Genomic DNA, 13,811 nt, shown 5'->3' with positions numbered 1-13,811 from the left:
CCTACAGTAACCAAAACAGTATGGTACTGGTACAAAAATAGATACATAGGCCAATGGAACAGAATAGGGACCCCTGAAATAAAGAAGCACTCCTACAGCCGTCAGACCTTTGACAAAGTTGACAAAAATTAACACTTTTTTTAGAGGAAAAGATACCCTATTCGATAAATGGTGTGGGAAAACTGGCTGACCATATGCAGGAGAATGAAACTGGACCCCTACCTCTCGCCATATACAAAAATTACTCAAGAAGGACTAAAGACTTAAATGTAAGACCTCGAACTGTAAAAATCCTAGAAGAAAATCTGGGAAATACTCTCCTGAATATTAGCCTAGGCAAAGCATTTATGACCAAGTCCTCAAAAGCAAATGAAACAAAAACAAAAATTGACAAGTGAGACTTAATTAAACTAAAGACCTTCTGTACAGCAAAAGAAACAACCAATGGAGTAAACAGACAACCTACAGAATGGGGGAAAATATTCACAAACTATGCATCTGACAAAGGACTAATATCCAGAATCTATAAGGAACTTGAACAAATCAACAAGAAAAAAACAAATAACCCCATTAAAATGAGGGTGAAGGACATGAAAAGAGACTTCTTGAAAGAAGACATACAAGTGGCTAACAAACATATGAAAAAATGCTCAACATCACTAATCATCACACCATGATATACCATCTCACACCAGTCAGAATTGCTATTATAAAAAAGTGAAAAATAAATAAATAGATGTTGGCAAGGCTGCAGAGAAAAGGGAATACTTATACACTGTTGGTGGGAATGTAAATAAGTTCAGCCACTATGGAAAGCAATCTGAAGATTCCTCAAAGAACTAAAAATAAAATCACCATTTGACTCAGCAATCCCATTACTAGATATATACCCAAAGGAAAAGAAATTCTTCTACCAAAAGGATACCTGCACTAGTATATTCATTGCAACACTATTCACAATAGCAAAGACTTGGAATCAACCCAGGTGCCCACCAATGGTAGACTGGATAAAGAAACTGTGGTACATATACCCTATGGAATTCTACACAGCTATAAAAAAGAATGAAATTATGTTCTCTGCAGCAACATGAAAGAATGAAATTATGTTCTCTGCAGCAACATGAATGTAGCTGGAGGTGATTTTCCTAAGCCAATTAATGCAGAAACAGAAAACCAAATACCGCATGTTTTCACTTATAAGTGGGAGCTAAACATTGGGTGCACATGGACACAAAGATGGGAACAATTGACACTGGGGATTTCAAAAGGGGGAGGAAAAGCAAGGGGCAAGGGTTGCAAAACTACCTATCAAGTACTGATTGCTACTTGGGCAACGAGATCATTAGAAGCCTGAACCTCAGCATCACATGCTACACCCATGTAATAAACCTGCACACGTAAATCCTGAATCTAAAAGTTTTTTTAAATAAGAAATTTAAAAATAGAAAGTAAAAGAAGAAATACATGGCCTCTCACATTGATATTAGAAATCATGCAATAATAACACAATACCATTTTATGCAAAAGAACCACAATAAATAAATTTTAGTGGTAATAGGTGACTTGATCGTGAGAACAAAGGCTCTGTACTCCCCTCTGCTTGCTTTAGAAGAGACATTTTCAGGGCAAGCGTTCTCTATCTCTAAAGCCTGGAGGATGGGCAGGGAGGAATGTTACCTGTGATCTGTCCCAGCTGGCCTCCGAAGAGCTGTCCCACCATGCCCCCAACGTGGGCCCCCAGGCTAACACCAATGATGTGGATTGAGGATTCTGACACACCCAGCACCTAGAAGAGCGGGGACAGTGAGTTCCCCGTGGGCCACAGAGTCTGCTGGCTTCACAGTGGCAGGCTTTCCCCCAAAGCTTCAGAAGCCGAGGCCCTGGGCATGACACACCCACCACACTTACTTTGGAGGGAAAAAGGACAGCACTCTCATTGTTAATCACTTTTTCTCTTCCTGGGCTCCCCACCCTGACAACCCCCTTACTCTCCTTTTGGTGCCAAAGTATGTAATGACCACGGCCATTCTCTCTTGAGGGACAACTAAGTGCCAGGCCATCTGCATTGGCTGTCTAAAGTGCCATGACACATTTTACAGAGGAGCAGTGGGAAGCTCAGAATATTCAATAACCTGCCCGAGGTCAGTGCTGTGAGTGGCAAAGTCAAGATTTGAACCCAAGACCACCGAGCTACCTGGTGACTCTGCTTCCACCCTAAGCCTCCTCAGGCAGTGCTTTTGTCTTTCTGACCCTCTCTCCTCATACGCAGCCCAAACTCACCCTAAGCTCTTCTGCACCTACCAGAAGTTTATTGAGGAAAAGGGAGATCTCGAGGCTCAACTTAATCACATTTTTCACAGCTGAGAAGTAGACTCCTGTAGACCCATAAATCCAGTCCACGGCAATCACATTAGCATTCGTTGCATGCAGAAGGGTTCTAATGAATGTGTCAATCCAGGAAGGCTTTGTTCCTAAAACCCTAGACAGGGGGCCAAAAAAGAATGGAAAAATTACCTGCCAAGTGGATATTCATTGTCATGGAAACCTCTATTAATCTCAAACCCAGAAAAGAAATCAAAACTAGAGAAGGGCTCATATGAGGAGTTTATTACACAGTACTTGGAGCATAGGGAGGACACAATTCCAAAGTTGCCAGCCCTTCTGCCAGCACATATGCAGTCTTTGTGTAAATTATAAAACTTTGCCTTTTGTTCCAGGTAGATGCAGCCTCATGCCAGGGTTCAGAACTCAGGTTGGATTTCAGCCTCATCAGCCTTTTGTCAGGCACCTTTGCACAATGCATAAACCACATAAACTGTATACGTTGCATTGCTCCATTTGTGTTATTTGTGGAAAAGAAATATGCCCTAGAGTTAAGATTTGCGACCTTAATTCTCATTCTAAAATATAGGCTCTTTCTTTGTGGACATTTTCTTTTTCTTTCTTTCTTTCTTTCTTTCTTTCTTTCTTTCTTTCTTTCTTTCTTTCTTTCTTTCTTTCTCTCTTTCTCTCTCTCTTTCTTTCTTTTCTTTCCTTTCTTCCTTTCTCTTTCTTTTTCCTTCCTTCTCCCTTTCTTTCTCTCATTCACCCATTGGTTTATTCAGCAAGCATTTATTGAGTACTTATGGGCCAGGCAGTGTGCTAGATGCTTTCCAAAAAATAAAGACAAATAAGATATAGTCCCTATCCTTCTGGAACTTACAGTATAGTAGGACTTTTCCAGGAAAAGGAAAATGATAGAAAAATGTTTAGAAATCTTTCCCAACAGATTGGGATCAGGAAATAAGTTTTCTGATGACTCCCAGTATAGAAGCAAAGAGAGCACACTTGTGTGGACAGAGGAGCGTGGACTGGGTGTGTGCCAGGGAATGGGGCTGTGGGATTTAAGAGCAGACAGAGTGCCTTGCCTGATGAGCTCTCCACCTCTATTAGCTACCCCTGGGTTGGAGGTACACACTCAGCCTTGGAAAGTGGTGGAATATGAGATGTGCTAGAGGAGAGGCTTTGGCACAAGAGCAAGGAGAGATGCCTAAGGAAACATGTGGCTGAGTCCCTGGAGTCCAGGGACCTGAGAGGCGGAGACAGGCCAGAGATCAGGAAATGGTGGTCCTTTGTGCACAGCCTTTGTGTCTACCTTTTCATTGGGTGCCCCAACTCTACTTGCTCCATAGTGCTATTACTTTACCATATTCTCTCCCTCTTTCCTCCCAGAAACCTTTCTCTGTTTCCAGCCCTATAGATGGGCTTTGGAGAAAAGCTGTTCAAAGAAAGGATGGTGATTGGAATTGAGACTCAGTGACTATATATTACAACAAATTGTGGACTGGAGAGTATCAGAGAAATTGAAGAAGAGAAGTGCGTAGCTCCATCACACCCATAACCTCTGGGTACGATGGAAGTAGCACCCATAAATGGAAGTTTCTTAGGTCATAAAACCAAGGAAGAAGTGAGGAAGGGAAATACAATCCTGGGTAATAAAGGTTCTGTGTATGGAGATTTGTCCAGTCACAGACATGTACTGTTCGTGAGTGTGTAGACAAGACTGGGTGGAGAAGTAACGTATATGACCAATAAGAATGAACACCATGTGTGCATGTTGGCATGAGACCCCATCAAAGACAGCAGGATATGAGGGATGGAACATGTGGCCATTGGTAAATTCATTCCTCCTCTTGTTGCCCACTAACTTCTTATGGTATTATGGTTACTTGATCATTCTTAGTTGAGAGGTCCTGTTGGTTATTTAACTCCCACCTGAATCCATGGATAATTAGTTTGGTTCCCAGAGTGGCATTGAACCCAGAGTTTTGGAGGTCACTGCTTCCTTCTACTAGCTGCCCACAGCTAGGATTCGAAGGGACAAAGAGGAGAAACTGGACTTTGAGATCGGTGCCTTCAAAAAGGTTGGCGCTCTGGAAGTCAGCGCACTTTGGCTGTGGGGTAGGAGGTGCATCCCCTGGAGGAAAACAAAACAAAACAAGCAACATCCAAGGTGAGGTCATCTGTTCTTAGAAGGAAGAAAGACAACCTTGGAAGGAAGCAAGAAACAGGGGCCTGCAGGCATGGGGTTTATTATACATCAGCTAGTGCAATAATCACTCATTTATTACAGCCTTCATCACTTCTGTAATGAAGCTGTGTGAATATTTTTCATGCCTAAGGACAAAATAGCAGAGAAGGAATATTGCTCAACTAGATGAGATTAAAGGCCATGGTGAAATGGCTGTTGTTCCGGGCTGAACTGAGTCTCATCCCCCAAAATTCATATGTTGAAATCTTAACCCCCAATACTTCAGAATGTGACTGTATTTGGAGATGGGGTCTTCACAAAGGTTAAAAAGAGGCCAACAGAGTGGGTCTAAATCAATATGACTATTATCTTTATATAAAGAGGAAATTTGGACACAGACAGAGGGAGGATGTTGTAAAGACATAGGGAGACAGTGGCCATCTACAAGCCAAGGACAGGGTCCTGGAACAGATCCTTTGCTCATTGCCCTAAAGGAACTAACACTGCCAACATCTTGATCTCAGACTTCCAGCCTCCAGAATTGTGAGGCAATGCATTTCCATTGTTCTAGCCACCCAGTCCGTGGCACTTCGTTACGGTATCCCTAGCAAACTAGTAGAGAATTCTAAATAGAACCCTGGGCAGCCAAATGAACAGTTGCCCTGCGGACTAGCCTCAGTCTAGTCTGAACACTCCCTCCCAGAAGGATTTTCAACTCTTTAGCCCCACCTAATCACTTCTTGTCCTTATGAGCAGTCAAGAGCCCTGCCATAGCCTTCCAGTGCCCAGCCCATAGCCTAGATAGATGACAGAGAAGAGCCTTAACAAGTCTCACCTACTTCACAGTACCTTACAATAGATACCTTTACAATGGAAATTCTCTGGCAAAGGTAACTGCAGGCCTTTAAAAAACACTGAACAGAAAAGGCAACATGAAACTCCTGCTTCCCAGGGAGCTGAAAATCTGGCCCATTTTCAGCACCCAGCATCACACCCCGATCCCCACTTCTGTGATGCACAGGTGTGGTCCCTGACTTCCATGCATCCCATAGGGAGACTGGCAGGAGCAGCAGGGTACACGCTGACCCGCAGAACACAGTCCCACACAGCATTGCTGCCACCAGACAAAGTGATTCACAGAATCAGAGGTTCAGAGGAGACATCCAGATTGCAGACTTTGGTTTGTGTGAGCCCCTTTGTTGAGGAAGACAGTAACTTTAGATTTCTGGAGTGATTGTCTTCTATCAGAGGTAACTGGGAGCCCATATACAACAGGAGTGTGGATCTGGGATGCTCCGGGATATGGTGCTATGAGTGAATTGTGGGAACCCCACCTGTGGAGAATACCTCAAGCCATGAGGCCTTCTGGAGCATCGCTGTGGTAGACTAGAGGTTTCCCCATCACTGCTTCTGAGCCCCAGACTTTGTCCTCAATCCCCTTGCAGAGGCAGACCAAGCAGGCAGGTTTGGAGGCTCCTGGGATGAAGCCCACTTTGACAGTGCCGGCCCTAAGCTCTTCAGCCTGCGGCTTGAACTCCCACAGCACATGAGAGAGCTAATGCCTGACTCCATCATTTTATCAGCCTCCCCCAGCATTTGGCTCTTTAAAGAAAAGATGAAAAGACTGTGTTTCAGCATGAGATGCAAACCACATTAATGAGTCAATCTGCTCTATTGTTCATATAGGGCAGCCTGCATCCATCAGAGAGTTTGAGTCCTTTTAAATGAGCATAATATGTCACAAAGCAGGCCCAAATAATCACCAAAGAATCAATATCATCTAAATAAAATGTAATAAAACTAGAAATCAATAACAAAAATTATTTTAATATACATTTGGACATGTAAAAACACCCCCTCCCTTTTTTTACAATAGGACAAGCTCATCCCATGTGCCTGTGACATTTTTACCAGCCCATTACAAAGAGAAACTCCTGGGCACAATTCCTCATGGACATATATTGCTGAAGCTTGTTCAAGATTTTTTAAAATGTTTTATATTCAGGTAAAAAAAATATAAACTATCATCTTTACCTTTTTTAAGTGTATAGTTCAGTGGTAATAAATACATGTATATTCTTTTCTCCCCTTCATTCCCAACTCCTCCCCCCTTCTCAGCCTCTGGGAGCCACAATCTACTACTCTGTATCATCATGAATCCATTTTTTTAGCTCCCGCATATGTGTGAAAATGTGACATTTGTCTTTCTGTGCTTGGCTTATTTCACTTAACATAATGGCCTCCAGTTCCATCCATGTTGCTGCAAATGGCAGGATTTCCTTCTTTTTAAAGGCTGAATAGTATTCCTTTGTGTATATATACCACATCTTCTTTTTTTTTATTCATTCATTAGTTGATGGGCTCTTAGGTTGGTTCTATATCTTGGCTATTGTGAACAGTGCTGAAATAAACATGAGAGTGCAGATATCTCTTTGATATACTGACTTCCTTTCCTTTCTTTTGGATATATACCCAGTAGTGGAATTGCTGGATCATATGGAAGTTCTATCTTTAGTTTTCTAAGGAGCCTCCATCCTATTCTCCATAGTGGCTATACTAATTTACACTCCTACCAACAGAAAAACACCCTTTTAACCTTTTAAGGAATGTATGGGTTAAAGAATAATCACAATGAAAAGTACAGAATATTAAAAACTAAACGACAATAAAACCAGCACATATCAAAACTTGCAAAGAGTGGCTAAAACAGCACTTGGGTTGTTAAAATAATTCTTTGGGAAGCCATTAGACTGAGGAAGCTCTAGTGGTTAAGTTCCTACAGAAGCTCACCACACCCCAACTCATAGTGAAGAGCTGTGTCCTAGGAAACTGAGGCTTAAGCTTTACCACTCAGAAGCTTCCAACTAACCTCTGACTAGGGACCTTAAGGTACTGCTCCACTTTAATCAATCAAATATTTTCTTTGCCTTGCTTCATTCATAGGCACCTTATAAAATTTCTTCTTCACATCCCTTTGGTGGAGCCCTGAGCCACTTGCAGTGTGAAGCAGCCCAAACCATAAATCACTGTTTGTTCAAATAAACTATTTAAAATTTTAATGTGCCTAAGTTTACCTTTTAATAGGGAAAAATGTGTAACTTACATGCAAATGTTTGTGGGGGGGGGGGAAGGGAAAGACTTAGATTAGATAAGCTAATATTTTAACTCAGAAAAGAATACCACAGTAATTCCAAATAAAATATAGGGAAAGAAATATAAAGGTAATAGTTGAAATTGAAGAAATAGAAAATAAGGAAATATGAGCAACATTGGTAGCAACTTAGTCATTACAATTTCTCAGGCTTTGCAAAGTTGCCTGGGATATCTTTGACTCTTCCCTATCTCTCACATCCCACATACAGTTGGTAAGTTCTGTTGGCTTGACCATCAGAATGAAATATTCAGAATCTAACCCTTCTCACCACCTTGGCCCAAGCCACCATCATCTCTCACAGCCACTGCCATAGCCTGCAACTGCATTTCTTGCCCTCTCTTTTGGCCCCTTCAGTCTATTTGCAACACAGCAGTCACGATTTTTTTTTAAGTCAGTCAAGTCATGTTACATCTCTGTGCAAAAGTCTCCAAGCCTTTTCTCTCAGATTGAAACCTGAAGTCCTAACAATGGACTGTAAGGCCCTAACTGAGCTAATCCACCCCACTCCAGTAGTCCTTTGCCTTATGCTACAATCACTCACTATTGCAGCCAGTTGTTCTCCTTGCCCTTCCTCACTCTAGATGGCTTCCTGCCTGAGGGTCTTTGCCCGGCTGTTCCTTCTTCCTGGAATGCATTTCCCTTATGTATCTACATGGCAGTTCCTTCCCCTCCTTCAAGTCTTTGCTTGTCATGTGCTCTCTTCTCTACTCTCACATCCTATTTCAGTTGTAACCTGCTTGTGTTCCTCACCTCATTTCTCTCAATCATCCTTACCCTGGTCTATTTATTTGTTAGCAATCATCACCTTCTAATCTACTATGGAATTTGCCAAGTTATTATACTTATTGTCTGTTAGTGGTCAGTCCACATTAGAATGTACTTTTGAACAAAGCAGGGATTTTTAAAATCCATTTTATTCACTCTACTGCCTAAAATAGTACCTGTCACACACAAAGAGCCAGTACCCAAAACTGGCTCTTTGAAAAGAATAATGAGCTAGATGTACTTTTGATAAGACAGAGTAACAGAACAAAGGGAAGTTAAAAGTAAACAATATCAGGAATAAAAAAGGGATATAAATACAGACAGTAGATTTCCTTACACCATAAAAAAGTTTATATCCACCCCAAAACTGAAAATGCTGATATTTTGCTAGAAAATGGATCATTTCCTAGAAAAACATAACTTACCAAAACTTAGTCAAGAAAGAAAAAACAGAAAATCAAATGTAAAACTATAGCATAAAGGAATTGAAACACTAGTTTCAAAACTATCCCTCAGAAAAGTCTAAGAGGCCTGAGAGTTTCACAGAGGAATTCTATTGATCCCTAGCTTACACATGCTGTTCCAGGAATAGAAAATGGGAGACAGGATTCCAGTTCATTCTATGAGAATATCCAAAGTACCAAAAGTGCAAAGGACAGGGGAGAAGGAAAAACTAAAGGCTACTTTCATTTATAAACATAAACAGAAATCCAAGATAAAATATCAGCAAATCTAAATCCATCCAGGATAACAAGACCACAAAGTACATCATGGCCCAGTGCTGGGCCAATTCTTTGCAAAGAATTAAAGGCTGTTTTAACATGCCAATTCTTTGCAAAGAATTAAAGGCTGTTTTAACATTAGAAAAAGTATTAATATAATTCACGTATGAACAAACTAAAGAAGAAAAACCATATGCTCATCTCAACGGATGAGCAGAAAAAAAGAACACTTGGCAAAATTCAACACTCTTTAACATAAGAAAGGATATCTACTAAAAGCCTATAGTAAGGATTAGATTTACTGGGAAATATTAGAAGTATTCCATTTAGAACAGGGAACAGATAAGAAATGTCTGCTATCACTGCTTCTATTAAATATTGTGCTAGAGGTCCTAGTCCTAACCATTGAAACAAGACAATGCAATGGGATAAAAGTTATAAAGTTTGAAAAGGGAGAGAAGAAAATTGCCAGTATTTGAAGCTGATAAATAGGGAAGCATATTCAGATACTGCCTCTACCTAGCCACCACTCCAACCAAAGAACAGTGACAGATGAGTATCTGGCCAGGCTGACCAGAGGTTTATAAACAATAGAAATGAGGGGTGCAGAATGAAATACTGGCTTGTCTGAGTCTGAAAATAGCCTATAGTTTTCTATTCTTGAGTCTTTGACACTGAAGAAGTGTTAGAGAAGGGTGAGTAAGGCCTGGTAACACCGATGTTTCCATAATGGAAAGTGACTCTCAGGCATATATGACAGAGCTCCCTTCACCCGCCTGGGCTGCTCATGGTTCCCATGGGTGGCCTCTGTGTTCTGCAAATGCTGGAAATGTGCTACTCTGCACTCCCACCTGCACCTGTCTCAGGTGTGTTCTGTAGATCGGTATCCCCCATGGGCTTTTGTTTCGTAGAAGTGTTATTTTGCTAAAACAGTTTTGATTCTGTGGCCTGGACCAAGAAGGGAAGGGTGTTCTGGCAGTGACAGAGTTGGCACAAAACCACATCAGACACTTTGTTATCAAATGTGGAGATGACAGAGGAGCCATCGGTACATGTGTCGGGAAGCGGGCACCCTCCTCCAGGCTCCTCGGGAAGACACTGCAGGAGGGGAGGAGGGCGGAGGCCCCCTCCCAATAGCTGACTTGAGGGTGGCTCTGCCACGCATGCAGGGTGCAGCACCACCTTCAGGCCCAGGCTGGCCTTACAGAGGCTGGTGTCACAGGCTGCTTCTGCCACCAGCTCAGCACTATGGGCCACTGAACTTCCTGCCACCCCCTTGAGCCCTGGGCTCCCCACAGACAGAGCTGTGCTATCAGATGACCTGTGGATTGAGGCATCAGCAGCCAGGAGTGTCTCTGAATTGGGCCACCCTCTGGAACCCGTCTTTGGCTGAATTGTTTCAGGACGAGTGTCATTTAATCAATCTGCCCTAACGTCAGGAAGTAGAGATGAGGACTGCAGCCCGCTCAATTTCTTTCTTCTCAGTTACCAAGGCTTTTGGCTTACTGAATGTGTCCTGTGTACCTGGGCCTGGGTGAGGCTCTGGGGATTCAAGGAAGAAGAAGACGCCAGCCATAACTGCCCTTTGGGAGCTCAAAGTCTAGCAGAGAAAGGGAAAGTAAGCAGGCCCCACAGCAAATAGGGATGTAAGATCTGTGACCAGGAAACATAGGTACTGAGAGAACAAAAAGAAAGACCACCTACCCCAGATGGAGGAAGACTTGTGCATCCACCTGGAGGAGAGGACGCCTGAGCCGGCCTGGAAGCTCAAGGGCCAGGTTGATCAAGGAGCTCAACAATCTAAAGCTCCACAGTCCAAGGAAAAACTAGGTGTGACTGGGGTTGTCATGAAAGATTGTGTGGGTACACAGCCAGGAAAGTGAGTGGAGGCTGAACTTCCAAGAGGCCCATGTGGGTCAGCTACTGCCCTTGTGTGACAGCAGGCACCTGGATACCTCCTGAACCTCCTCCCTCCCGATCATTTGAGCTCTTCCTTTCCTTTACCTTGAGCTCTCTGCATCCGGCATCCTCTTTCTTTCCACCTACTTCATCTAGGCCGTCTGAAGACAATTACATCCTTTTTCTTTTTCCCTTTGGCATATTTCTATCCCTCCCAACCACACACACACACACGCAAACACACCTCTATCTCTGCCTATCCATCAACTCACTTAATTTCTGAGACAGCACTACTAAAAGTAAGAATAAGGAACATTAACTTAATAAATATTGTCGCTGTTGACAGTGAAACACTCAGTTAAGGTGGGAAAGGAAGAGAAGCAGACGGGAAATAGAGAATGCCTCACTGGGTAAGTGTGAAAAGAAAGATACCAGAGACAAACAAAGGCAAGAAGACCAGGCAAGGAAATACCCAGGCCCTGCTAACATGTTATTATAAGCCCACTTCCTGACCAGAGCATCTAGAATGATTCCCACATATGTGGCTGGAACCTGATCAGCTTCTGCGCTGACCCTAACCCTGCTATCTGGTTCAGAATTTCTGAGCTTCTCTTATGTGTGTGACAGAGGCCCCAAGCTTACCGACAGATGAGCTTCCAAAAAGAGTTTGATGCCAATTTGCTATAGTCCTCCCACTCCTCAACCTTCAAATCAGGACAACTAGCAAATGCCTTCCAGCCCCTAAGGAGGCCTGGGGCTCCTGAGCAGGGACAAAGTGGGCCTGCCAAGCCCACTTCTCAGAACGGGACCCACTGCTCTCCTAGGTGATACCTCCCACCTTCTCTCCAAGGTGGCTCATGACAGCCCTGTTCCCTCCACTTCCATCAGCCTAGACAACAATTTGCTAATAATAAAATCACAAGGGAATAAGCAACTGCAAAAGTCAGACCCTGTGCACAGATGATCCCATTTAGTCCTTACAGCATTCCTATCTGGTAAGGATCATCTCCAGCTACAGGTAAAGAAAGCCACTTCCTCAAGGTCACATAGCTACAAAGAAACAGAGCCAGGATTCCAGTCCAGGTTAGCCCGACCTAGACAGAGCCTATTCCCCATCAGCTCAGCCCATTGCCTCCTCTACGCATCAATGTCTGCAATATTCACTGGACATCTGCTCTATACAGAGCACAGCACTAACTATGCTAAAAGAGACAGAAGCCTCAAATCCTCGCCTTTTCGGGACAACTAATTGAGGTAGGAGAAAGCACATACAGAGCTCAACAGCACCTCTGAAAAACCACCCATGAGTGCAAGGAGAGCATGCAGTCACCCAGTGGAACTTTGTAGCAGGGAGGGGTGCTGAGCAGAAAAAGAACGAGTACAAGGGAGATAGGAATACAGAAGCCCCCTTGAAAGATGCAAAGAACAGAAATCAATCCAAAGGTGATGTGAGCAACTCCAGGCAGAAGCAATGACATATTCTAGAGCCAGGGAATGAGAATTAAATGTCCGGCAGAGAAGACAGAAAAGCAGCCTGCTATTGTGAGTAGAGGGAGGGGATTTTTCTAAGGGTGACCTCACCATAGTGAGAAGGACTCTTCTGAGAACTTCTGAGAACCCAAAGTAGAGCAGGTTAATTTTCTGTTAGGCAAGAGGGATCAGTGGGTCAGTTCTTTACTAGGGGAAAGATAAATGCAAATTGGCATCTGAGGGAAGTTTTCCCAGGGGCATCTGAGGTTAGCAGGGACTAGTTCCCATCACCCAGCCGGGATGACGAACCACTTCAGTTAGGTTGCTGAATTAGAAAGGACATCTAACAATCTCAGTGACAAAATCGTTATTAGTTTGGAAAACCTAAATTTTAAAATTAAATATATCTTGGAATGGTGGATATTTATGGGGTGAAAAATGAATATCTTAGAATTAACCAAATTTTATTTTCTTACAGTTGTTCCTGGCTTGTGCAAGGTGAGAAAGGGTTTTTTTATGTGGGCTTTAGAAAAATGAGTCGGATAACCAGGGAAAGTTCAGGTTTTGTGACCTGTTTACCATCATTCCGATTATGACAAAAGGGGTTTTTTCCCCCTACTCTTTTAAATTCACCTCAGAAGAGGCAAAAGGCTTTTAGGGGATCTTCCAAAAGTTAGTACTGCATAAGTAGTTGGAGAAATACGATCATTGATTGAAATAAGTTCCTCCCAAGGCCTGAGCCCTGGCTTACCTGAACTTCCAATGCTGAGCCACAAAAGGAGGCCCCCCACCCAGAAGCAGCTCTCCCAGGGACCTGGGGGCATTGCTGAGCTGGAAATCTCAGAGCTGGTATGGAGTAATTCCCTAAAGCCAAAGAGATCATATAACCCAGCCTCTCAGAAAACACCCACGTGGATTTCACTAATCATTAACTAGCCTCATGACCTGAAAAGGAAAAATAAATTCTTCCTTATTTATTTAAATGCCAGAGTTTTCGGTTTCTTCTTCTCAATGAAAATAAATACACTTTCTTTTTTGTTAACCAGAGTGCATTGAAACACACTGTCCCTCTTTGAGCCAAACATGATCAGGAAACTATTTCCTGCACCTCTCCCACTTCCCGTGATAGGATGTTAGTAATAACCAAGGCAGAAGTTCTGCATCTCTGGGTGGCCAGAAACCCCTCATTGTGTTGGAATTATCTGTGGACATGTGTGTCTCCCTAGAAGATTCTGAGTGACTTGAGAGCAAAGGCTTTCTCTTTTCATTTTTGAATACCCAGTGCCTAGCA

General features: G+C 42.9%; 1 protein-coding gene across 3 annotated transcripts in view; it reads right to left on the bottom strand.

Annotated features, from left to right (window-relative positions):
- PLA1A (phospholipase A1 member A) overlaps positions 1-13,394 on the bottom strand; it is a 31,918-nt gene extending 18,524 nt beyond the window's left edge. For all 3 annotated transcript variants that reach the window (XM_004036117.5, XM_019022881.4, XM_055383732.2), the window contains exons 1-4: positions 13,272-13,394; positions 4,255-4,456; positions 2,302-2,479; positions 1,678-1,786 (exon numbers count right to left, since the gene is read on the bottom strand). In XM_004036117.5, coding sequence (XP_004036165.4) covers positions 1,678-1,786; positions 2,302-2,479; positions 4,255-4,456; positions 13,272-13,344 — 562 coding nt within the window. In that variant the 5' untranslated portion in view covers positions 13,345-13,394. The remainder of the gene's footprint in view (positions 1-1,677; positions 1,787-2,301; positions 2,480-4,254; positions 4,457-13,271) is intronic.
- Between the last annotated feature and the right edge of the window lie 417 nt (positions 13,395-13,811).

Source organism: Gorilla gorilla, chromosome 2 (assembly GCF_029281585.2).
Source record: "Gorilla gorilla gorilla isolate KB3781 chromosome 2, NHGRI_mGorGor1-v2.1_pri, whole genome shotgun sequence".
NCBI lineage: Eukaryota > Metazoa > Chordata > Mammalia > Primates > Hominidae > Gorilla > Gorilla gorilla.
This window is presented reverse-complemented; position numbering and strand designations above follow the sequence as displayed.